The sequence below is a fragment of the Vidua macroura genome, chromosome 4, assembly GCF_024509145.1.
Source record: "Vidua macroura isolate BioBank_ID:100142 chromosome 4, ASM2450914v1, whole genome shotgun sequence".
Classification (NCBI taxonomy): Eukaryota; Metazoa; Chordata; class Aves; order Passeriformes; family Viduidae; genus Vidua; species Vidua macroura.
The window spans coordinates 41,486,615-41,511,735 of NC_071574.1; the positions used below are offsets into that span (position 1 = coordinate 41,486,615).

Consider the following 25,121-nt stretch of genomic DNA (forward strand, 5'->3'; position numbering starts at 1 on the left):
CCTGCCATTGGCCGGCTGCGCGTCCCCCCGCGCTTCCTCCTTCCGCTCACTGGCTCCTTCGCAGTGACGTCCCCGCGCGGGCGCTCCTGACTGGTCCGAGGGGGGCAGCGGAGGCGCCGATTGGCCGCTCGCGCTGCCCTTCTGACGCTGCCCGGCGCTCGCTTCCTGAGGCGGCGGCCCGCCCGCGCCTCCTCCCGTGACCCGCGGCCGCTCCCAGCTGGCGCTTCCCGGCTCCATCCCGCCGCAGTGAGCGGCGCTACGGGGAGCACGGGCCCGGGACAACGGGGCGCTCTTGTGGCCGGCCTAGGCCGCCCTTCCGCCGCCGTCCCGCTGCCTCGCAGGCCGCCGTCCCGGGCGCAGGATGACCCCTCCGTCTCACTGGGACTTCCCGGTGGAGCTGTGCTGCCGGCCCATGGCGTTCGTCACGCTCACCGGCCTGGACGTGGTGTACAACGCCGTGCACCGCGCCGTGTGGGACGCCTTCTGCGCCAACCGCAGAGCCGACCGCGTCCCCATCTCCTTCAAAGTGCTGCCCGGCGACCACGAGTACCCCAAGTGCAGGACGAAGGTAGCGAGCGGCTCCGGCCCCGGTGCGCCCCGTCCTGGCGGGCTCCCAGCCCGCTGCCCCAGCAGCACGAGCGGCCCCGGGAGCGGGGATGCGGGACTCGGTGCCTCCGTGCGGGGAAGGGCCGTGCTCCGGTCTGCCTGGGCTGCAGCCGCCTGGCACCGCGCTCTGCCGGACCTCGGCTGCCTCTTCCCCCGATGCTGGAGGGGAAGTGTGGGAGTTTCAAGTCAGGGAAATTGTGAGGGCGAAGGGGAAGCCGAGGGCGTTGTGATGGAGCGCTGTGGGTGCACAGAAAGCCTAGGGGTGCCTTAGCTCCTGAGCCAGAAGCAGAGAAAGCCCGTATGGTTTGCTTTTTAAAGTACTTGCTACTCTTCTACCTAGCATTAAGGTACCCTATAAAATTTGATGTTTAATGAAACCCAAAACTTAACTCTGGAGAAACTAGATAATGTATTCTGAAAAAAAAAAAAACCTAACCTAACCAATAAGGCTTTTTTTTAAACAAAACATTTCACTTCAACTGAGTGAAACACAGCAGAAAGAATATCTCTGCTATTCTCTCTGCTTTGCAATGGCAAGTTAAGAAGCAATGTCAATGAGTTTAACTATTAGGAAACTGCATAATTCCATGATGCTGGTAAAGACAAATAATCTAATCTGGTGTGTCCTTGCACTGTTTTGAGAATATTGTTTTCAATTGAGCCTAGCATTTCATGGCGGTGTATGAGACTTGCTCCTGAGCTGAACCCTCTTCTCTAGTTTTCCTGGAATCTGTTGTTCTTTGCTGCTCATATCTCAGGCATCACACCCTGTTGCCTGAGCTATTGAAGGATATTGCTTAATAGGAAGCAAAGGCTTGAGGGGAACAATGTTAAAGGCAAGATGACAAACATATTTAGTGACAAGAATGTAGAGGATATGCCATTTCTCCTGCTATAAATATTTGTAAATGGATTTTGTCGCTTGCTTCAATATCCTCAATATTTTCAGCGGACATCCTATGAGTGGTATATTCCAAAAGGAATCCTGAAGACTGGTTGGATGAACAAACACCTGAATTTGGTTCCAGCACTTGTGGTGGTATTCTATGAACTGGACTGGGATGAGCCACAGTGGAAGGAAAAACAGTTGGAGTGTGCTACTCGAGTTGAAATTGTCAGGTAGATTTTTTTCACTTGCTTCATAACGTACTGCAAGCTAATGTAAGTGTGAATTGGAGAATCTGTTTGCATTCTAGAACATATAATTTTTTTATCTTAAACATGAGTTAAGGGGAACTTGAAATTTTTTTTTTAATATACAACTCACATTAAAGAACTTTTTTAATGGTTTATTTGTAAAACTGTTACTTATTTTACTTAAGTAAAAACAGCCCCTGAAATTTTACTTGCTAAACTCAGCACAATTGTTCTGTCTCAAAAGAAGGAAGACAGCATTCTCTGAATGATGGAGCATATTGTGTCATTAGGCTTTTTTACTTTTGTAGCATTCTTCCAGTGCTTCCATCTAGACTGAATTTTTTTTTCATGGTTATTCAGAAATAAGAAGTGAAACCTTGACACTGTGCTATGTTGTCTTTATTTTAGGCAGAGTTTGCAGGGAAGAAATACCAAAGTTGCTGTGGTTTTGATTCAGAAAAAAACACCATTGCCTCCAGGTACTTGAAAACTCTATGTACAGTTGTGGAATTCTGATTTTTCAGGAGGCCTGGTGGACTGAGCTGACTTTGGTTTGTCTGTGGTTCTTCATCTGATGTCATCTACATTCATTAAATGCATTGTGACTGCAGGAAGGTGTAAGGATAAAAAGAGCATTCAGGACAGTTGACCCTAAACATTTGATACTTTTATCCCTAACTTCTTCCTCCTAAGTCCAAGTGCATTTTTTGATACACAGTATCAGAGTTGGTTTATATGGTAATACATCTGACCTGCCTTCTTGTAAGCAAGTTGCATTTTAAGCATTGCTTGAGATCAGGTAAACCAGTAAAAGCATTGAGAACTTAGAGGAAGAGTATTTGGTACCAACAGAGGTCTTTTGTCTTAACTTGGTTTTAATCAATAAAATTTTAGAGCCACGTGGAACTGTGAAATGTGATACACTTTACATTTCTGTAGAGCTACTGTGTGCTTTCTAGTGTCTGGCAATGCATGGCAAACCTTTTTTTTTTTTTTTTTTTTTTTTGGGCTACCTGCTATATGTGTTTGTCTTTCCTGGATACCATTGTATTTCTCAAGACACGAGATATTTAATTCTGTGAGAGATGAAAAACTTACATTATACTTGTAACTTTTTGCTAAAAACTGCTAGAAAGTTTCTGCATGTGTTCTGCTGGATGAAACACATAGTACTCGGAAAGAAGTAAGAAAGAATATGCTCTTGGTTTTATCTTTATTAGATTTTTCAATACTGTTTAGACCCTTTGGTCTACCTAAGGTTCATAACCTGACCTTTAAGCTTTTAAAACTAGTTTGACATTGCAGCACCACATACCACTTACTTGTGCTTTCCTTGACTTCACTAGGGGAAGATGTTATTGCATCAGAGAGGGCTGCAGCTTTATGTAATGCTTGTGACCTCTCTGGGAAATCACTCTTTGTACTTCCCCACACTGATCATCTTGTTGGCTATATTATAAGGTAAGTGACTGTAAACCCCTGTCTTGCTCTGTTTGCAGACCGTGGGCTGGCTTACATGGCACCTGTCCTGCTAGCAGCAGGTAGTGAACACTTGTCTCAAAGGGGAAGAAGGATCTGCACACAACAGTTAGCAGAGCTTACTGAAGGGGCTTTAAACTAGATTTAAATTGGGAAAAGGATAAAACCAGTTTCATTAAAAATAAGCCTGAGGTCAGCATGCCAGTGTTGGACTACTAGTGTGCTAGCAAGGGCCTTCATTCTGCTGGCTCAGTGGAGATAGTGGATGGAAATCCATGCAGTGCTGTGTCCAGTTCTGGGCACTTCAGTGCAAGAAAGACATTGAGGTGCTAGAGTGTGTCCAGGGAAGGGCAACAGAGCTGGTGAAGGGTCTGGAGCAAAAGCCTTATAAGGAGCAGCTGAGAGAACTGGGGGTCTTTAGTCTGAGAAAAGGAGGCTCGGGGAAGACATTATTGCTCTCTACAACTCCCTGAAAGGAGGCTGTAGTGGACAGTTGGTCTCTTCCCCAGGGCTTCCCTTCAAGCCGTAGGGTGAGAAGAAATGGCTTAAGTTGCATCAGGGGAGATTGGATATTAGGAAAAATTTCTTCACCAGAGGAGTTATGCATTGGAACAGGCTGCCTAGGGAAGAGGTTGAGTCACCATTGAAGGTGTATTTAAAAGACACAGGATGGGTTTAGTGGTGGACTTGGTAACAGGTTGACAGTTACATTTGATAATCTTAAAGGTCTTTCCCAATCTAAACAATTCCATGATTCTAATGGAGAATTTGAGAGGTCATAGGTTGAGATGAATGTGGCACACTGATTGTAGACCAGCAGTGAATGTTTTACCTGTTTGCTGGAATTCTTCAGGTTATTCTGATTAATTCCACACAATTTCATTTCTCTGTGAGATTGAGTAATGACAGTCAGAGATGTTGCTTTTAAACAAATATTAGTAGATAACCCAAGATGTTCCTCAGGAAGAGGTAAAGTGGGCTTTTCTACTTCTACAGTGGTTTCGGCCCTGCTGGTTTGAAATTATTTTCCATACAAATACATTTTTAGGTTTATCTCTTAGCCGGCCTTTGGTTTTTCCTCCCCTTCCACTTCCTGGCCATGTAGTTCTTGCCTTCTGTTTATGTTACGTGGCATCTATCTGGTTGCAAATATTATATCTTTGCCATTTGATACATTTCTTGTGCTTTCTGTTTTGATGTTTACATGGACTACAACTTCAAATAATTTAGGAAGGCCTTTCAAAAGCAGATTGAGGAAAGGTAGACACTTTTGCATAGCTCTAAAAAGAAGGGCTCAAACTAAGTCAAATCATGTTTTACTATAATTAGTTTAAATTTTTCCATATATCCTCAGGGAGAGGAGGGGTCACAATCTGAAGCTAATTCTTCTCTCACCCTCATATTTATATATAAACAGTATAAATGTCAACATAAATTAATGCTGCTATTGTATCCATGCTGCTCACAAACTGCCACTGGAATTGATCAAAATAAAGTAACCATTACTTCTGTCTTTTCATATGTTTTTCGGTGCTAAATTGAGATTATAAGAACAGGACTGGTACTTTATTTCCTGCATGTATCAGTGTCGTTGCATGTATTCCTCTCCTGGATTTTGATCTTGTTCTAGTTGGTTTTACTCCTTACGGCTTGATCATACAACATATGCTCCTTAGATTCTCCTCAGTCTCGTGTTGCATTTGGTGTTCTTGTCCTCTTTGTCCTCTCTCCCTGTGAGTTGCTGTGGGCTATTTCTCTTGCAGACAAGTTCCATTGTCTCTGCTATTGATGTTTGGACAGAATGATGAGACCTAGTCTGTACCCTCAAAATTTTATTTATTGCTGTTTTTTACCTTTCCACTCCTTCCCCCACAGTCCAGCAAATAGATGCTGTTCAGACATATTCTGTGAGCCTCTGCAGGGTTTTCTTGTTTTGACTTAAGGGCATCTTTCATCTTTCTATTGTCTTGCAAAATTAGAACAGCTTATCCTGAGATTATTTTAAATTAAATACTAGAGTTTGTTGTATGAGAAGTTAATATATAAAGCTCTCAACTTACTTGTCCTACTTATTACTACCCCTTTTGTAAAAAGTTTTTGTCTGCAGACTCTTACCCTGTGTGGTAACTTAGAGGAGTTTAGTAATACCACAAGGTCCTTTGCCAACAGTAAAACAAACATGATTAAAAGTAACTTATTTTGAAGAACTTAAGAATTTCTTTGTATGTGGGAGAAACTTTGTGAAACTTATCAGCAACTTTATTGCAGGTTGGAAAATGCTTTCTATGAGCATGCACAAACTTACTATTATACGGAAATAAGAAGAGTTAAATCTCATAAGGAGTTCTTGAACAAAACCACTCATCAGGTAATGTTACCCTATTTTTGAAATACTGTGCAAGCTATATTGCATGCTAAAACATGAAAATAACTGTTTGTTACTTAAATGTTTTTATTCTTCCCTTCCAATTTGAGATGTCCTCTCAGTATAGGAAGTAAATCTGATTCTATTTTCTGCAATTTAAACTTTTATTTTGATTGGTTTTGTTCTTACATTTGTCTTTCTCATATCTTCCTTAGAAGAGCTGCAGGGCAAAATTAAATTCTCAGATTAAAAAAAGAAAAACTTCTCATTTATCTACATGGTTTAACCTATTTGAGTGTGGTATCTTAACTTGTGGGATGTGTTTCCCTTAGATATTTTGTACTCAGAGTTACACTTGATTTCAGTTTTTAACTTTTGCTTTTCAAATGCACTCGGACACATTACGTTCTGTTGCAATTGCCAGCTTTGCTCTCTTGGAAGCTGGAATCCAAGTGGTGAGCTCCAAACCACAATCAGCTCTGTTGGCATAGAGATTTTGGGGTGTTACAAAGCCTCTCCCTTGTGCCAGGGTAACAGGCTTTGAATAGATTAAATCTATTGAAAGATCACTCCTGCGTCATGGTGGCAGACACAACTATTAGGAAACAGTTGCAGAGTCCCTTTTTCAAGTCAAGTGCTGTATTATGTAAACCTCTGAAGTTCACCACCGGTATCTCTTTGTAGGTAACAAGGTATATTTGGATGTCTGTGAATGATGTACACTGGTTGTGTTTTTCAGCTTTTGTTTGTTAGACACCAGTTCAAAATAGCCTTCTTCAGTGAGCTGAAACAGGATACACAGAATGCTCTCAAGTAAGACTTGTTATCTTCCCCACCCTCTCTACCCCAAATTACTGCTAAGCCATAAACTGACAAATATTTTCCTGAATGCAAAATTATTTAAACATGTATATAAGGGGCAAGTTCTTCACTGGGAAGACTGCTCTGGTTGGAAGGCTGTTTTTCACTGTTGGTAGTCCTTTTATAGAACTTTATTATCATGTGTGATTTAACTCTAATTGTTCCTGCTTAGGAATTACAGGACTGCATATAATCTTGTGCATGAATTGAGGGCTCATGAAACAAACATGTTGGAAATCAAGACTATGGCAGGATTTATAAATTACAAGGTAACAACTGTACTTCTAGTCTTTGACATCTGTTACTTAAAAGAAAAGGGTTGATGCACCTTTAATGGGGAAAGGTTGTAAAGTTCAGTTTTATATTGCTTTTACAGAGATGGATTAGAAATTGGAACACCAATTATGCTCAGACTTACAGACACTTCTGAATTCCACACAAAAGAAAGATCCTTAGCTGAAGTTTGGGATTATCTTGAAGGATTTGAGTTCATTTGAGATGCAGTCTTCTGAAAGACTAGGCTCTAACTCTCACTCTGTGAGAATGAACACCAGGGCTGCTTTTTCCTTGTATAGTTCTGTCTTCGTGCAAAGCTTAGGCCAATATAGTTCAGTTACTGCTTGTAAGGGGGAAGAAAGTAACTCTTTAAGAATCAGTCCATACTTTTGTGGTATTTTGAGGGCTTTTAGGTAAAGCAAAACTATCCCACCACTTACAAGAATCTTGGAGTTGTACTCCATCAAATTCCATTTGTGGACTGCAGGCTTCAAAATAATGATCTTTATAGAGGCTCTGAAATTCCCTGTTATATTCGGCAGTGAGTTATGCACTCTTCTGTTGGTGTCTTGGGCAAGAAGGGGATGATAAATAGTATTAGATGAAATAGAGAACCACATGGTTTCAGGTGTAGTACATTATGGTTTACAGATGCAAACCATTAACTTTTCTTCCTTTGTTTTTTATGCAATTTTTGCTCTTCAGGAATATGTAGAATTAGTTGGGGGAGTGGCGGGGTTGAGTGCTAATCCTTAGCAGCCTAACAGTGATTTTTCATTTTACTCTTATCTTTTCCTAGATCTGTCGCCTCTGTTTTCAACATAATACTCCACTGGATGCTATTGCACAGTTCAGGAAGCATATTGACCTATGCAAGAAAAAAATAGGAAGTGCAGAACTGGCTTTTGAGCATGCTGCCTGGATGTCTAAACAGTATGTTTTTGCTTAGTAGTGTTTTAGATAAACAGTGAACTTCAAAAGATTTACTTGTCTAGACAAGATACAAATTCTTAGCTAAGAGATACACAAGAATGTAAAATACACTGTTGTTCTGTTTTGCATTGATCATTGACTACTACTCTCTTCGAATGAAGAGAGTATGAGCAAATGCAGCCATAGAACTTAGATGCAAAAGTTCAGAGAAATATAATCTGTCTTGAGTAAGCAGAACTTTGATGTATAGGATACCTTTTAGTTCATATTGTTGTTCTATACATAATCTTTGCTATGAATTTTTTTAACAGGTTTCAGGCTTTTGGTGACTTGTTTGATGAAGCAATTAAGTTGGGATTGACAGCAATTCAAACTCAGAATCCAGGTTTCTATTACCAGCAGGCAGCCTACTATGCACAGGAACGGAAACAACTAGCAAGTATGCTTTGTAACCATGATGTAAGTTGTGAGGGGAAAAATGCTTTGTAATTAACCAGATAGTGAATTCCCTAATGTGGTCTTAAATGGAAGTGGAACAATCTGTAATATGTGTAAATGAAATCTGAGGAAAGGATATGTGTCTTTGTGATGCTTGTTAACATTACATGTATTTGTAATGTATGGAAAAGGTTGTCCCAGGACAAATGCATTGGTATCTATTTATTTACAAATAATTTTGACATGTTTTTAAATTTTTTTAATATACTTTTGCATCTCTGGATACTTGAAAACTCACTTTGTTTTTCTAGTGTGTTTATATGTGCACCGTGGCTGGTGACTTACAGGAAGCAGAGAAACAAGAGCATTGGTATTAGGATATGGGGAGGGTATTGTTTTTTTCTAACACTTGCCTGGCAGAAAACAAAACAGGACCCCTTTTAATTACTATATTTGAATTTACAGTCCTCTGTGACATATCCCAATCCAGATCCCCTGGAAACGCAAACTGGAGTGCTTGACTTTTATGGGCAAAGACCATGGCGGCAAGGAATATTAAGTATGTCTCTCTACTTCTACAGAAATATGAGCTTGAATCCTTATTTGATATCAGATTAGAAAGGGACTAATTTGTCTTAACATACACACTTTAAATGCTAAAATATGCAGTATAAGGACTAGGTGGTTTTTTTGTAATTTGCTGATTTTGGGTAGAATCTTAAAAACATGGGGAAAGATGATTTTGTTGTAGAATTTTCCTTCTAGGGAGATGTAGCTGCCTGTGAGGTAATAGAATGTGTGAGTGTGTTTGAGTTGAAGCTTGCATTGCATGTTGCTCATGGTATAAACTGTTCCCTTTGGGTCTGGACAGAATTCCAGTTTCATGTGTTTTTTCATTGTCTTATGCAGGCTTTGATCTTTCTGATCCTGAAAAGGAGAAGATGGGGATTTTATCCCTACAGCTAAAAGAGAAAAATGTTCTTCACTCAGTAAGTTTCATTATTAAAAAAAAAAAAAAAATCTGTTGTTTTAACGTGACCCTAATGTTTGCATATATAATGATATCAATAATGGTTTTATCCACTAGGAGCTAATAATCACTTTGTTGAGTAATGCTGTCGCACAGTTCAAGAAATACAAATGTCCAAGAATGAAAAGTCATTTGAGTAAGTGTAGATAATCAGATACATTTTTAAAATTTAATTTTGCAAAGGCTTTCAGTAGTGATTTGGATTTTTTTTCCAGTGGTTCAAATGGGAGAAGAATATTACTATGCTAAAGATTATGCCAAAGCTTTGAAGTGAGTATCATTTATGATTGCTTCTTGTATCATTTGAAGTGAGTATAATTTATGATAGCTTCTCATGCTGCCTTCTCACTAACACCCCATGTCTTATTGCTATGGAATAATGTTGGAAGCTTGTATGAGATGCTCCTTGTATCTGGTTGTGATTGAAGCACAAGCTATTGAGTCTATGAACCCCACTTATATTAAAGAAACTAAAACATATGAGTCAGTTATTAGAGCATAAAAACTTCCTGCTCTGAGCTGTTGTGGGAATTTGCCATATTGGCAAATTATCTATTTCTAACTCAGTGATTGAATGCTGTCTGTCTCTCTTGTTTGAAGTAGGAGAGATGTATTTACCTGTTAGTAGGTGACTGGACTTTACATGGAAGAGAAGATAGGCAAGGATAAGCAGATCAATTTGTGTCAAGCCTGATTGCTCTATGAACAGGCATTTTTTTGTTTGTTAGGTGGATTTTTCTGAGGTAGGCAGAAATTCTTGTCTTAAATAGTTGATAAGAGTTTAAAAAAATCACTTTTCTGCTTTGCTAGTAACAGCAAACAGTGGTCAGTATTAGGAACATATTAAGGTGTGTAGTTTTGCCTGATAAATATTGATGCATATGTTGTGGACCTTTGAAACTCTTGAAGGGGGATGGGAAGTAGGAGAGAAAAGAAACTTAAGGAACATTAAATTTTTTCAGTTTGGAAGGGGACTTCAGTGTGGGGGTTTGGTTTGTTTTTCTAAATCCATACTGCATATTCAATAGTAAGGCATATTTTTAATGTGATATTGGACTAAGGCACTTCTGTCCAGTTGCTGTTTTGTTCTTTATGTGAAGACAGATGAGTTTTCTTGTTGTTCTCTTGTGAAAAATTTTCTATCTAGAAATAGAAAATTCAGGGAATAACTGCTTCTTTATCGTAGTTTCATGCTGTTTTCAATAAATCATTGCCTTGTATTAACAGTAGACTTTAATCTAGCATTTGTATTAGTGAAGATTAATTTTGTATTAATGATACCAAAAAAATGCATGCTTCTAAAAAATTTTGGTAAGCATAACTTGTTTCCTCTCAACTTTGCTGTGTTGCAGGCTATTGGATTATGTTATGTGTGATTATCGCAGCGAAGGATGGTGGACCCTCCTCACTTCCATATTGACAACAGCACTCAAATGTTCATATCTGATGGCCCAGCTGAAAGATTATATCACATACTCTTTAGAGCTACTGGGCAGAGGTAATCTTCTGTGAATATTTTGAAATATAACAAATCATTGTCAGACACAGTGCTTACAGTACTTCAAATTATTTGACTACAAAATAACTATGTACTTGTGCTGGACTTTGACTACTTTCTGTGCTACACTGGGAGTTGAGTTGTCTTTCTTCTATTACAAAATTCATTGCATTCAAATAGACTGTGTTAGGATATCTGAGACGCAGAGCTTCATTTGAGACTGTTCAAATAATGTAACAGGAACTTCCTGAGCTTTGGGATGGCAAAGAACAGTAGTATAGCTAAAAGAGGAAAAACATTTTTCCTAGTAACAAAGCGAACACAATTTTTCTGGACTTTAATATCCCAAATATGCTTCTCCAAGAATCTTTATAGAACTCTGCTGATGAAATATGTACACGGGATGTTTTAGGGGAAAAATGTGGCATAGGGTGGCTCCACAGTAAAAATGCAAGCACCCTGGTCTGTGTAATACCTGCTTCTTGACGTTGCAGAAATAATCCTTTGGGGCCCTAAATTGCTAATACCACTATTAGTACCAGTGGTAATGGGTTTGCATCTTCCTAGAGCTAGTCAGGCTACTGTCTATTGAAAAATAGAAAATGATGCAAAACCACTTTTATTCAAAAAAAGAATGCTTATTTTAAGTAGTCCTTGTTTCTTCCTGTCATCTTCTGTGAAAGGAAGGTGACAGGAAGAAGTTTTTTTGCAGTTGTTTTTTTCCAGTATTATCCGAGCTGGCCTCTTTGTGTGTTCCAGACTTGTCTATGCTGTCTTCTGTTTTTAAACATAAACAACAAGGAGGTATAAGCATTATTCTTCTGAGGCTTTGCTTCAATAAATTACAAAATGCTTATCTAATCAAAAATATTTTACTTGGTTTCAGTGAAAGTAAGAGGAAACATTTAAAATGGGAATGTCCTTTGTTATGGTAGATGGATGTTAGAATTTTTTTCCTTCTGGAATGTGTTATTTGAAAGATGCAATCTGAGGAGAAGATTTACTGTTAAGAAAAAAAGTAGAGACCCTTGCTTCTGTCTTGTAATCTTTTTGTTCTCTTCTTTAGCATCTACTCTTAAAGATGATCAGAAATCTCGAATAGAAAAAAATCTCATAAAAGTTCTGATGGTAAGTGGCAGAATTCCTATTACCATTTCAAATAATCCTGAGTGTTCAGTGTCTGGTAACCTTCTTTTATTGATCTTTGTAATCCTTTGCCTGCATGCAGAATGAAAGCCCTGATCCTGAACCTGATTGTGACACTGCTGCTGTGAAAGCATCACAGAAGTTGTGGGCTGACCGTGTTTCCTTGGCAGGCAGTAATATTTTTACAATAGAAGTCCAAGACTTTATACCATTTGGTAAGTAAGAAAGCAAATTTATACCAGATCATAAATTTGGATGTAGTTATACCTTGAAAAAAACTAATTAGGATGAAAATATGAAGGATGTATTAAAACTAACAACAGTCTTCCAGCCTTGGTCTGCTCCTTGTCTAAATCAACAAGAAAAGAAATAATGAGAGAAGTCAGTGATCTCTTATCCCTGATATGGATTACTAAAGAATTCCCTGTTTTTGAAAGATTTCTGATATTCTGGTGTGCTGTGAAGTAGGATTCTGAGGAAAGAGGGCAGAATGTATGCAGAGTAATACTTCCCATTGAAAAGGGGGCATACGTGACATCCGAGTGTACAGGACTATCTATTTTCTGCTGGACATCTGCATCTCCTCTCCTGTGCAAGGGTTTTGGCCAAGTGCTGAAAAGTGGCTTTCTGTGACAGTGTTAGTTGCCAAATTTGTCCACTTGCAAAGCAGAGTTGTAAGAGTATACACAGAACAATTCTTGCCACAATCATTTCAGGAGTGTGCTTCTGAATTTAATATTATAGTTTATGTTAACACCTACTTCTTGTTTCTTTTTGCTTTTACTTTTTCTTTTCTTTTTTAATTCCAGTACAGTGCAAAGCAAAATTTCTTGCTCCTAGTTTTCATGTTGATGTTCCTGTGCAGTTTGATGTGTACTTGAGAGCTGATTGTCCTCATCCTATCAGGTTTTCTAAGCTCTGCATCAGTTTCAATAATCAGGTACATGTTCTATAGATCTCTGACCTAGTGAGAGAAACGGATAATAAGAATGGAATAACATTTTATTAGTTTTAAACATTAAAAAAAAGATCAAATGTTTTGCCAAAAATTATGTTAATACTTAAACTGAAAGATGTTTGGGTTTTTAATGCATTATCTATTGCTTTTGACAAATATATTGATACTGGATTAAGACTCTCAAATGCAGTTTGATTAGTTCATTAGTCATATCATCATTAGTTCATCTGATTAGTTCATTAGTTCATTTCATTAGTTCATCCGTTTTTTTATGAAGCTTGCTAAAGTTTCAGAAGGATCATTTTAATGTCTTATTTCTTCTGATTCATGAAGTTATATTAATATAATGGATATCTTGTGTCAAAGAATTGCAGTGTAATTAGTTGCTAATTTAACTGTGATATTGTGAAAAGTAGGAAAAACCCATAGAGTTTGATCCAGTAACACAGACCCTTAATATTTGCTACATTGCCATTACTCTCTAAAGATATCTTCTGTCTGAATGTATCAACTTTTTTCCCCACTTCTCCATTGTAGGATTACAACCAATACTGTGTTGTAGAAGAAGCCTATCAGAAAAGTGATATTCTAGAACAGTCATCACAAGGAACAATGTGCTTAGTGCCCGGCAAAACAAGAAAGTTCTCTTTTAAATTTGTTGCAAAAACTGAAGATGTAGGAAAGAAGATTGAGGTTTGTCCGTTTGTTTTGTACCCTTCTTACTGTTACATACAATGAGCTCAAACTACAATGTGTCCCTAGTCTAGCACCAGTTAAAAAGTAACTGTAGTTCTGAATGTCTGAATTCTTGAAACTGAGTATCAAAAGTGAACAATGACAAAACATGAAGAAAGCCATAAAATTTGAAGAATTGTTTCAAGAAAATTTTATCCTTTTTTTGAAATATGTGCAATACTTAAAAAGTGAGTGCTGGTATAGTACTATGGGAGGGTAGGAAATTGCGACCTATTACACTGCTTGCACCTGAACATGGATACTTTTTCCACTGCTGTTTCATTAAATTAAATCCTGGGGTGGTGAGGTCCTCAGTCTCCAAGCTGTCAGAAGCTTTTTGATGGTACATGTATTTATTATGTCTGTCTGTGTTGGAAAACTATATTCCTACAACAGGTGATCAGAAGACTCACCAATAGGTGTTTAAATTTGTGTCTATCAGATCACTTCTGTGGATTTGATCCTGGGAAGTGAATCTGGCCGCTGTGTGATTCTGAACTGGCGAGGAGGAGGGGGAGATGCTTCCTCCTCTCAAGAAGCATTGCAGGCAGCACGGTCCTTCAAGAGAAGACCTAAGCTTCCAGACAATGAAGTGCACTGGGACACTTTGACTATTCAGGCAAGCACGATGTGAGTAACTGGGGTTCCAGAGTAGTCTTTTTTTATTGAGTTGTTCCCATTATGTTGTTTTTCAGGAGTCTCGCATCTCTTAGCTTAATAGGCCACCAATTGCGGGGACTTTCTTAAAGAATAGTGTGTTTCAGCCTCCTTTAAACTAGGCTTAAAAGCAAGTTATTTAAGAAAGATACAATAACTGAGTCTTTTCTCTTAAAGGATCATTTCTAGAGTGCCAAACATTTCTGTTCATCTCCGTCATGAACCTCCTGCGCTGACTAATGAAATGTATTGTTTGATTGTGACAGTCCAGTCACATGAGGAGACAGTGGCCAAAGATGTCAAGCTTACAGCAGGTTTAAAGCCAGGTATTCGGAGTTTTCTTTTAATCCAGCAGTCTCATAATTGACTCCTTTTTGTGGATGCAATGCAGAGAAATACAGTAAACAGTTTTCTCACAGTAATTAAAAGCCAAACCAACATGAAAGTTTGGAATGATGAAATACCAGTGGTAAGAACAACAGCTAACAGACTCATTCAGTTATGATTTTTTTAACCACTGCTTGTCTGTGGTGCTTACATGGGTATTTTCAAAATATAAAACATTACAAGTTTGAAAGAAAACATGAAAGCTTTTATATTATTTTCTAACATTTTATTCAGTTTGCTTGTAACTAAAGTTTTCTTTTCCCCAAAGAGAGATCTTTTTCTTGCTGAGCTGACAGCACTAGACAGTGCTAGATAAATGTTTTCTAAATATAGACATTGTTTTTCAGACTGGGTTTTCTCTCACACCCACCCTGCTTTTTTTTGTTTTCCCTGCCCTGGACAACATGATTTGGTTTTTAGACCACTTGAAATTTGGAGAAGAATGGAGCACTGAAGCAGTATTTTTTAGAAAGCAAAGGAAAAAAATGTAAATATTGTATGTCTGAGTCGTAGCTATCTCTATGTAGATATTGCTGACAGTTTTCAGTGTGTGAAGCCCAAGTGTTATACTCAGTATTCCTATTTGTAGCAATTATCCAGAAAGACAAAAGTATTTTTTAAGTCACTAGCATATAGGATGCCATATGTTCTGTGTATTCTGAAATAGAACCTTGTTTTCTATAGAGTTGTATGGTTCATTAAAGTCACTGGAGTATTCTTGAAACTTGTTTAATTGGATGTTTGGGCTTGGCTTCTGAAGCGCTGTTTAATAGATGGTCTTTGTTTTCTTTTTTTTTTTTTTTCCCTTGCTTGATCTAATCTCTTTAACATGGGATATGCAAGGTCAGTGTGGGTTTGCTGATTGCATTAAAAGAACAATTGAAATCTGACATTTCACTTATAGGGAAGGTGATGTATTTTCCACAGTAGTAACTCTTTGGCAAGATGTGGCTTGTTTTGCTTTGAAAATAATCCCATGTAATTGCAGTAATGCCATTATTCTGGTTAAGCTCTGACTGAAGAATGGTGTCATTTAACATCTATACATTTCTTTTAATGTATTTTCAACACCGACTTGAAAGAAAAGTTTTTAAAATACGTGAAATCATTAAACCACGTTCTTGAAAACAAAAGAATCACAGAACAGTGAAACTTCATTCTACTTCATTATAGAATATCGAGAAAAACTTGAATCACATAATCCTGTTGTATTACATATATCATTTCTGATTTTTGAGATTTTTTTTCCTGCCCCAAAGAGATGAAACAATAAACTTGCAAGGGTACAAATGCTTCAACTTGGAAAATTTTGAGGTGTTGTCAAATCTGCCTTCTGCTGGTACTTTTGAAAGATTCTCTTGACAAAATGAACTGTGTTAATTCCTCATGCATTGCTTTTAGAGATTTTTTTTTTTTGTTGTTGTTACTGTTTTCATGCTTTAGTGATGTAAGCCTGTGTGGATATGAACACTGTTTTTAATCCTAGGGCAAGATGCTAACCTGACTCAGAAAACTCAGGTGACTCTTCATGGTACAGATGCATGTGATGACTCTTTTCCTGCACTGCTTCCTGATATCCCTGTAGGAGACTTGCAACCAGGGGAAAAGGTCAAGGCTTAAAACCTTACTTCTATATCACACTCAAGAAAATAGGGACCAACTAATAAAAGGCTCCCTTAGACAAACTTCAGTTTACTTTTGGTATCTGAACCAATAAATGAAATGCTTATGGCATATTTTGCCTACTGTTTACATGTTGTTTAGTATTCCTTTAATGAGACCATCTTTTGGACTAAATTGGAGAATAAGGTATGTTCTGAGTTTGATGATACAGCTAGGAGATATGAAATAAGGAGGCTAACTTCAACTGCTAATGAAATGCACTGCTTAATGGACAGTAGATAATAGTCAACAAGTGTGATTCAAGGGGGTAGAGGATCAAATATGCACTAAACTGAAGTTATGACTAGTTAGTTAGAAGTTGGTTATGTCATATATTACACAGTTATGGTTCTTTTTTTGTATTGTTAAGTAACAGACTAGCGTCTGGAACAAATCCAGTGAAGCAGCTGGAGTTGTGCTGCTCTGGTTAAAATCATTTGCTGCATGATCCAGATTGTGCATTCTAGGAGATACATTATGGTCAAAATAATGCCCATTTTATTGTTGTCATGTTGGACCAAGTCAGATGATTAACAGCTTTTGGACAGCTCTAGACTTAATTAATATAGTTTAGATATAGCTCACACAGTCTCCTTTATTTTGCAGCTGGAAAAACCAATATACATCCGTTGTGGAACAGTTGGTGCAAGAATGTTTCTGTTTTACATTTCTTACTTAATCAACACTGTTGTTGAGGGGAAAGAAATCCTCTGCAGGTGTCACCGGGTAGGTTTTAAAGATGCACTGTTAGCATTTTATACAGATAAATTTGTGAAATACAAGAAATGTTCTAAAAGCTGTAATTTTGAGTATCTTAGAACGCTTTCCAGGAGATAGAATAAATGCTAAGTCAGCAGTATGGTAGCCATTTTTAGCATGAGCAGTTCTGTAACTATTAGCAGAAGAAAAGTTTTCTTTATTTGTTCATAAATATCTTTAAAGATACATTCTTCCCTGGGGAGGACTTGATTAAAATATTGATTAAAAGTAACTTTATATTAATAATCTTTGACTTCAATAGCCAGGCCTTAAGCTGAATATAACTTTTTTTCCTCTATTCTTCCCATCCCTTTTGTTGCCTCTAAAGGATGAAACTGTAACCATAGACACAGTATTTCCTTTTGATGTTGCCGTCAAATTTGTCTCCACAAAGGTATGTGTTTGAAAAGTTGTTCAGGTTTTGGAATCACAGCACTTTGGAGTCACACCCTGTTTAGTTAGAAATAGTCAGAGCTTGTGTGTGTCTCGACAGCTGGAGCACTTGGACAGAGTATTTGCAGATATACCATTTTTACTGATGACGGACATCCTGAGTGCCTCTCCTTGGCCTCTCACTATTGTAACAAGCAAGTTACAACTGTCAGCTTCCATGACCCCAGTAGATCAACTGGAATCTTATGTGGAGAATGGTAAGTTTTCTTAGAGTATATTCTCTATCAGGAGGATACTTTTTGCATAAATTGGGAGTAATAAAGGGGGATGCTTTAAATAATGTTTGCTTATTGAACTGTAAGTAGAAGAAAGCTGCTGAGTACTCTAGTTGCTTGCCAGAATACAACTTGGACAGCAGCATGCTTTAGAATGTAGTTCTGTTTCACTAGGTCAACTAAATAGACTTGGATGATGGATGGTAAATAAAATTCTAAATATAATAGACATGAGGGAAAGCACCTGAAATACTTCTGAAATGCAACTTCTTAGATAACCATATCAAAAGATACTCAATATTTCCAGTTTTTTTGGGCCATATATACTTTCTGGAATGCACTTTTACCATGTGGTAGAGGCAGTATCCAAAGGCCAGTGATCCATGTCCATGACTGCAGTCACAAAACTGAAAAATGTGAAGCTAGAAAGGGTAGGTTATGAAGAACAACCAGTAGTAGCCATCTTTTTTTTTTTAATATTACCACAGTTCTGTAACCTATTTATTTGCATTTTAAAAATTATCTTGAAGATCTCAGCCATTAAAACTGCAGTGTGTTAGCTTTGAAGTTAAATAAGTGGAGTACTTAAAAGTAGAGCTGATCCAAAATCTTCCAACAAAACATTGTCTTTGCATTTGTGGCATCAGAGACGTGAATTATGTGTTCTATCAAAACTGTGGATGCAGTGAGGTGTTCTAGGTGGATGCCTGACTGTGGGGCAGCTGTCCACTCCTGTAACCAAGGACTTGCAAGGCTCTGCTTGCTCTGTTGATTCAAGGGTTTCCTGGCAAAAAGCAGTTTCTTCCCAGATCCTTTAGTCTTCAGACTATGATATTTCATCTTCAGCTCTGGCACCTTGTGCTTCATGGCTTCTGATTGATGCTCCTAAAGAGCTAAGTGCCAGGACATATGAACCCTGTAGGTATCAACTGTTCAGCTGTTCATCTTTTGGTTGATGGATTTTTTTTTTTCAAAATTTATCATTAATATTTAAAGACCAAAACCTATTTTCTCAATACTTTTTAAAAAACACTTTCTACCTGTAAAGGCGATCTCTTTTTTTAGTTTATTTGAATAGAGAAAAAAGAAAAGAAAAAGTGAGAACTCAGTTTCACTGAAAAGCCAGTAGATTTTTCTTGTATTTCTTCTCTTCCCCTGCTCTCATCCATTTCAGGGGGAAAGGGGATGTGTCCATGTTCATTTTAATTTTCAAGCATCAGAGGCATCTTATGCTGATGTCTTGGAATGTGCTGTAGAAGTGTAGAATTTTAATTGGCATTATTTTGCTTTTTGTGTGTGTTTATGAACTCTAAATTTGCAGTGACTCATTCTTTGTGTACATTAAAGATATTATAACGCTGTTCAGAAAGTGGCATTTATGTTACCCTTTCATGTATTAGAATACTTCCCAATCTATTGGAGTTATACATTATGTAGGTATACTTTGCAAAGCACTTCAAAGGCCTTTCTGGCTGAATGCTTGTGTTTGTGTCATATTGCATTTCTAGACTTGGTGGCTTAGGCTGCTGTTATGCTTTGATTTTAAACAAAATCTTGCTGATAGTTGTTTTACAGACAGGTGAGAGTGCCAGTGAGTGCTTTTGCCTTCGATGTCCTCCAGTTACTAATGCTAGTGGAGTGGCAACTGGATGTTATATAATTACCTGGAAGAGGTAAGCATCTCATGGCCTTGATAAGGAGAGGCAGTAAGCTGATTTTTTTTAGGGATGATAGTGAGATGTTGTGTTTGGGATTTTTTTGGGAGTGGGGAGGAGTGCAAAAAACAAACAAAAAAGTTTTGTATTTTCCTGTAACAAGCACTGTTTAGACTTTGTACCTACTAATTACTACTTAGTTTGTATACTTACTTGATACTTTATGTAGTATAATATTCAACATGGTCTGCATTTGACTTTTTCCTGCAGAAGTTCACCTGTGGAAAGTGTACCTGTTGTTAACACAGTCATCACTCTACCACATGTGATTGTAGAGAGCATTCCCCTCCATGTTAATGCAGGTAATATTAATTTGGCAACATACATGTCCTAATTAGAATTTTAAAGACTGCCGCAATTTTTACAGCACCCAGAGCTTCAATTTACTGTAGCAAAACACAGAAAAAGTGGTGCTGAATATTATGGAGCTAGAGAAAGAAACGGCCTCAAGGCTTACTCTTCTTTCCCCACTTGAAGGGAAGAGGAGGTAGTAGTTACACAGATGTTCTCCTAAAAGATGTCAATGGAGCTGAAATAATACTCAACCTGTGTTATGTGGCAGCACAGACTGGAGTTAGCTCTGCTGATGCTGCCTTCCCAGTTGGTTTCTCTAGATGCCTATGGCAGCAGTTGTTCCATCCACCCACATTCTGGGGTGCATCCCAGAAAGAAACAGACTGAAGAGCTGGAGATGCTTGTTGCCAGGTGAAATGTTTCTCTTACAGCACTTCACCTGCACAAGAACAGAGGGGGATTGAAATGCCCACCAAACACTTTCAATGCTTTCCTCTGTTTGGTTTCATATGTACTGAGATTCTTCCATTATCCTCCTATCCTGTTACATTGTGAAGGAGCTTCCTGACAATATGTGATTCGATTTTGGTAAACTGAAAATAGTCAGCAGCAATGGAAGTGACTTCCTAGTCAGTATTCTCAGGCAGTGTTAGCAGCTGGGAGGTTTGTAACTAGGTGTTGAAACATGATACTGAAAAACTGTAATGAAGCTGTGTTCTGTTGTTTAATCTGTTTCTAAAGAAACTTGTCAGAAGGGCGTTAGATGCCTAGTTCTTGTATCTTTTTCTGTTAACTTTCCACTGCTTTTTGCGATAGACTTTTTTTTTTTTTTTGAGTGGAACTTGAAGATGTATTTTGTATTTGAGATAACTTTCTTTCCAAAGATCTGCCATCATTTGGTCGAGTCCGAGAGTCCTTACCTGTCAGGTATCACCTGCAAAATAAGACCAATTTAGTCCAGGATGTGGAGGTGTCCGTGGAACCCAGTGATGCCTTCATGTTCTCTGGCCTTAAACAGGTACAGAATTGCCACATCCACTGATCCTGCTGGTTTATCTGGTAGTGAAGAATACATTGATTAGACTTACAGTGATGTATAGAGAGGATAAACTTATTGTTTTTTAAATGTTTAAATTATGGTAAATTCTGTCTAGAAGAATATATGAATGCAGACTCCATTTTAAAAAGGGCTAGATGGAAGCCTGCCTAGAATCTGTTTGTCATGTTGTTTATGGGTAACATGGTGTTTCGGTATAGAAGCAATAGTTTAACTAGAATTGGAAATCAGTTGCATTCTTTCCAGCTTCAGAAAGTAACCAGTGTATAAATAGAAAGTAGGTAGAGCTTTTGGACACAGAATTTACCTATGGTTGTGGCTTTCTTTTCTTCTTTTTTTAAGATCCGGCTACGAATCCTTCCTGGCTCGCAGCAGGAAATGTTATATAACTTCTATCCTCTGATGGCTGGCTATCAGCAGTTACCTTCTCTTCACGTTAACCTGATGAGATTCCCAAACTTCACCAATCAGTTGCTCAGACGTTTCATACCGACACACATTTTTGTAAAGGTAAGGCTGTGAGGAGTGACTTGTATTTCAAGGCTCCCCTTGGGGCTGCTCAGATTCTGGGGACAACCACCCAGAACCACCACTGTGTTCAAAGCTGAGTGTCTCTAAGCAGACTAAAATGTCCATCTTGTAAGGGTTACTTGCTTTGAAAAATCTTGTGTTGTGCTTTGGTGTTGTCAGCCAAAATCTTCAGGAAATCTGTTTCAGTGCAGTATGTATTTGGTTACCGCTAGGTGAACTAACTGAAAGTGTTTGTCATGTCTCTGTTGTTCTGTTCCATGTCTGACTCTGTAAAATGAGTTTTAAATTTGCCTCTATTTTGAGCATAGTAGATCAAGCTAAGTAATGAAATACTTTTAATACCATGATTCATAGCACTTCTGAAAAAAGTGTTTGAGCAACCCATATGACTAGGTTCAGAGACACTGCAGCATCCCACATCTCCCTAAATAACTTCTAAAAGCACATTCTGTCAGTGAATCAGTCTAGATTCATAGGTGGTATAACTCTGAAGACAGTTCAGTCATGCCATGAAAAACAGATCTTTTTACTTCTTAATAATCATTTAAATCCATTTACCCAAAACAGTGGTTTCTCATTCCACTGCTGTTGTCTCTGGAATATTTTGTTCACTTTTTGTTCAGATTCTTAACAAGCAAGGAGCCCAAAGACTTGTTTATATGATTTGAGATGGACTTGTTCAGACATCTGTAATCATGTTTCTAGGAAACGGGCCTGGCATTATTTCAATTTTGTTTTAACCAAAAGAGATAGGCAGAACTTACTTTTCGAGTATGCTGGCAGTCACTGGTTCCTCAAGATTGGTTGTCAGGGTGTCCTCCTAAGTAAATAAAAGAGGCATTTTTTTCTCAAGAGCATGATGTTCATAAAACTCCTGTGGACTCTCAAGCCTCAGAATTCTTTGCTTTTGCTTTGGAGTTGTCAGAACATCAGAAAACCTTATTGTAAGGATGCCTTTTCTTCTTTAGAACTACTTCCTTGCTCTCTTCTATCTCGAGTCATGTTGCTTAAAATTTCTCCAAGAAACTGTCAGTCTAATTCCTGTTTTACACATTGATAATTATCAGCTTTCTATACTGCAGTAATGCTTGGAGCTCTGATAAGCCAGGCCTTGTCTAAGCTGTGCAGATGTGTGTGGAGAAGGCATTTACTAGGGCAGTTGGGGAGCTGAGGCCTCTAGAGGCCAAACTGAAATTTCAGTTGGATGTCCTGTGTGTTTGTGCCACTACTGGAAACCTTTAGGAGTAGGATAAGCTTAATGCTACACTTGGGTACCAGAGCTACAATGACAACACTATTTTACTGTGTTGTAAAATAGTGTATTGCAGGGTTAGTTCCTAGTCTATCATTTTTGCCTGGATGTGGGCTTTTTGGTTGGGTTTGGGTTTTTGAGGGGAGTTTGTTTGGGTAGCTTGTTTTGGGTTTTTTTTGTTTTAATTCTCTGTCTTTATTTTCTTAAAGCCTCAGGGTCGTCAGGCAGATGACAACTCGATTGCAGCTGCATAACTTTGAGACCTGTACCTCTGCACTTAAAGAAATGGGATGTTGCACAGAATATGTAAAGCTCACTTTGGAAACAAGGCTTTGATCAAACCATAAGAATTAAATTTTATTTTGAAATTACAACTCTTAGCAGAACTAATGTTTAAAAAAAAGCTAGTGTTTCATAGACTTTCTTTAAGGAATAAACACGTGGGGAAATCTCGGTGCTTTATTTAATGGGAGCATTCTTTTGAAGTAAATTTTGAATGTCAAACTCTTAAAAGTATTATTGAGGCATATTAAATGTCTTGAATATTTAAGAAATGCTAATTCATTTGACCAAACCCAAAAGATGTTTTCACAGTTAACAGTGCAAAGTGCAAAGTTTGTATTTACTATTAGAGATTTACAACATTGAAAATTATCATTTTTTTACAGAAGTTTGTCCTGTGCCACTTGTGTTGAAGACACAGCAGGTTGTGCAGTAGCACTGTAAATTACAAATGGCTACATCGTGCTGTTGCAATTGAGCAGCTTACTAGTCCTTTAAAACCGTAACTCTCAAAAGGCACTGTTTCTCCTGGGTAAGCCATACATCCAATTTTGAATTCAGCAGCTAGTCTAAAGAACACAGATTCAGACATACTAGTTGGACTATCCAACCTGGAGCTGGTGTGGTTTGGGGTTACTTTTACACACAGTTTCCAGATTAAAGACATGTCTTGATATTCTCCTGCTGTGTGAATTTAAAAAATAAACATCCTATTGTTTTACAGCTCTGGATGAACTGGTGTGTAAAGTACAGTAAAATATGTATATATAAAAAATTGCATTGTGAAAACTTGCGTTGTTTACCTTTCTAAATAATTACCTTTTGATTGCTTGGGAAATACCTTATTTATTGTCAAAGTGAAGTTCTAATAAACTGCTTGTGACAGAGTACTTCTGAAACTGTCCCTAACTGCATTGCTTTCACGGTTCTTTCATAACTCTGATCTCACTTGTGGACTGACACTTCCATCTATGGCATTGAGCTCCAAAATAACAGCTGTAATACTTGAAGGAAAGCATGAGTGAAGTCCTGAAAAAATATGTGAGGATATACAGTTTTTCCATGGAGTGCAGAGGTAGTTCTATTATGAGGGTTTTTCCAATGTATAGATGGGGATAAGAAGATGATTGACAAACTGTGCTGGGAAGAACAAATTAAACATTCCTTATTCTTTGCTTAAATGTACTGAACTAAGTGGCAGTCATGGAATAGGTATCTTATCTTTCTCTCTCTCCTGTGTTTTTTTTTGGTTGTAGTCACTCAGATTGCATCAATGCTGGCACCTCTGTTACTGCTTCTTAAAAGACATGTTGATGCAAGTAGTGTAAGTGTTTGATGGAGAATTGGGTGCCTTCCCCCACCCCCAAAACAGTCTAACAGTGGTTTTTATCCCTTTGAGAAAGGGGATGACATGAAATACTTTCATGGTTACAATACTGTTGAAGTCTTAAGGGAATTGTGTAAATACATTCCTACTTAAAATTGTGAGTAGTAAGAATAATAAGGAAAAACAGAAATGCAGGCATATCCCACACCATGGAAAAAGCTTGCTACTTTGCTATAGTCATAATTCCTGTTCTTTCATTCACAGAGGGAATCCTTTCTTTTTTCGTATGATCTTATTATAGCTGTAAACACTACAAAGCAAATATTTTTGTGCTAATTGTCTCTAAAGTGCTAGGCACACCTTTTATGCTATGTAAATTACTGATGTGAATGAAAACATGCAGCAAGCAGGAGCCACCTTGTTAAAAATGCTCGAGAAGTGATTAATGATGACTATCTTTCTGACTCACAACATTCTAATGCTGAGGGGAATGTTTGTGATTCATAACCCAAATCCCTTTGGAAGTCTTAAGGAGATATATTCACATGTATTTCAGTGTAAGTGCAATTTTTTTTATTTACTGTATTTTGATGAGCACCATTCACACTTCAGTTTATACTGCATAAATGTAGTCTATTTTAATTGTAACTAATTAAGTATCAAAGAAAAGAGAAGCTACATATAGACTAGTTTAAAAATAGCTTTCAGGGAAAAAAAGATTGAGATGAACATGGTCAAACTGCTGCTGAGCTGGAGACCTAGCCCTAGCACTGTAATTTCCTCCCATTTTATGCTACTTGGTGCATGAGGGGGAGAACTTGTCCCATCTCAGTGCTTGGGAGGGGAAGAACATTTCTCATCCTCTCTGATCTGGCCTACAACAAAGCATGGAGTGAAGAAAGTACTCTGTTCCTTCTTCATTGCTTCCAACCACTAACCTCTATTTATAGGAAGTTAAGGAAAAGTGAAGGTTTAAAAGGAAGATTTAAATTTTAGATTCATTTTTAGGGTCCTACATGAAGTATTCTCAGATTGTTGATTCATAGAGGAGTTTGAGGTTCTAACCAG

At 38.0% G+C, this 25,121-nt stretch overlaps 1 protein-coding gene across 1 annotated transcript; it reads left to right on the top strand.

The window, feature by feature from the left end:
- The first annotated feature begins 234 nt into the window (after positions 1-234).
- On the top strand, positions 235-23,625 carry TRAPPC11 (trafficking protein particle complex subunit 11). The gene is made up of 29 exons (XM_053975487.1): positions 235-568; positions 1,556-1,725; positions 2,152-2,222; positions 3,090-3,204; positions 5,491-5,590; positions 6,327-6,400; positions 6,621-6,717; positions 7,524-7,657; positions 7,969-8,116; positions 8,561-8,654; positions 9,005-9,084; positions 9,183-9,261; positions 9,341-9,395; positions 10,478-10,623; positions 11,690-11,751; positions 11,852-11,984; positions 12,579-12,709; positions 13,265-13,420; positions 13,905-14,092; positions 14,297-14,445; positions 15,993-16,114; positions 16,775-16,894; positions 17,256-17,321; positions 17,421-17,577; positions 19,160-19,268; positions 19,521-19,612; positions 20,489-20,622; positions 21,004-21,171; positions 22,654-23,625. The coding sequence occupies exons 1-29, from the start codon at positions 362-364 to the stop codon at positions 22,696-22,698; spliced, it is 3,402 nt and encodes a 1,133-aa protein (XP_053831462.1). The 5' UTR covers positions 235-361; the 3' UTR covers positions 22,699-23,625.
- The last annotated feature ends 1,496 nt before the right edge of the window (positions 23,626-25,121 follow it).

Excerpts from the sequence above, each read along its gene's own strand:
- TRAPPC11 (XM_053975487.1), top strand. The coding sequence starts at position 362 with ATGACCCCTCCGTCTCACTGGGACTTCCCGGTGGAGCTGTGCTGCCGG. Across the intron at positions 12,710-13,264 it reads GCATCAGTTTCAATAATCAG|GATTACAACCAATACTGTGT; the intron begins GTACATGTTCTA and ends TCTCCATTGTAG. Across the intron at positions 17,578-19,159 it reads GGAATCTTATGTGGAGAATG|TTGTTTTACAGACAGGTGAG; the intron begins GTAAGTTTTCTT and ends TCTTGCTGATAG.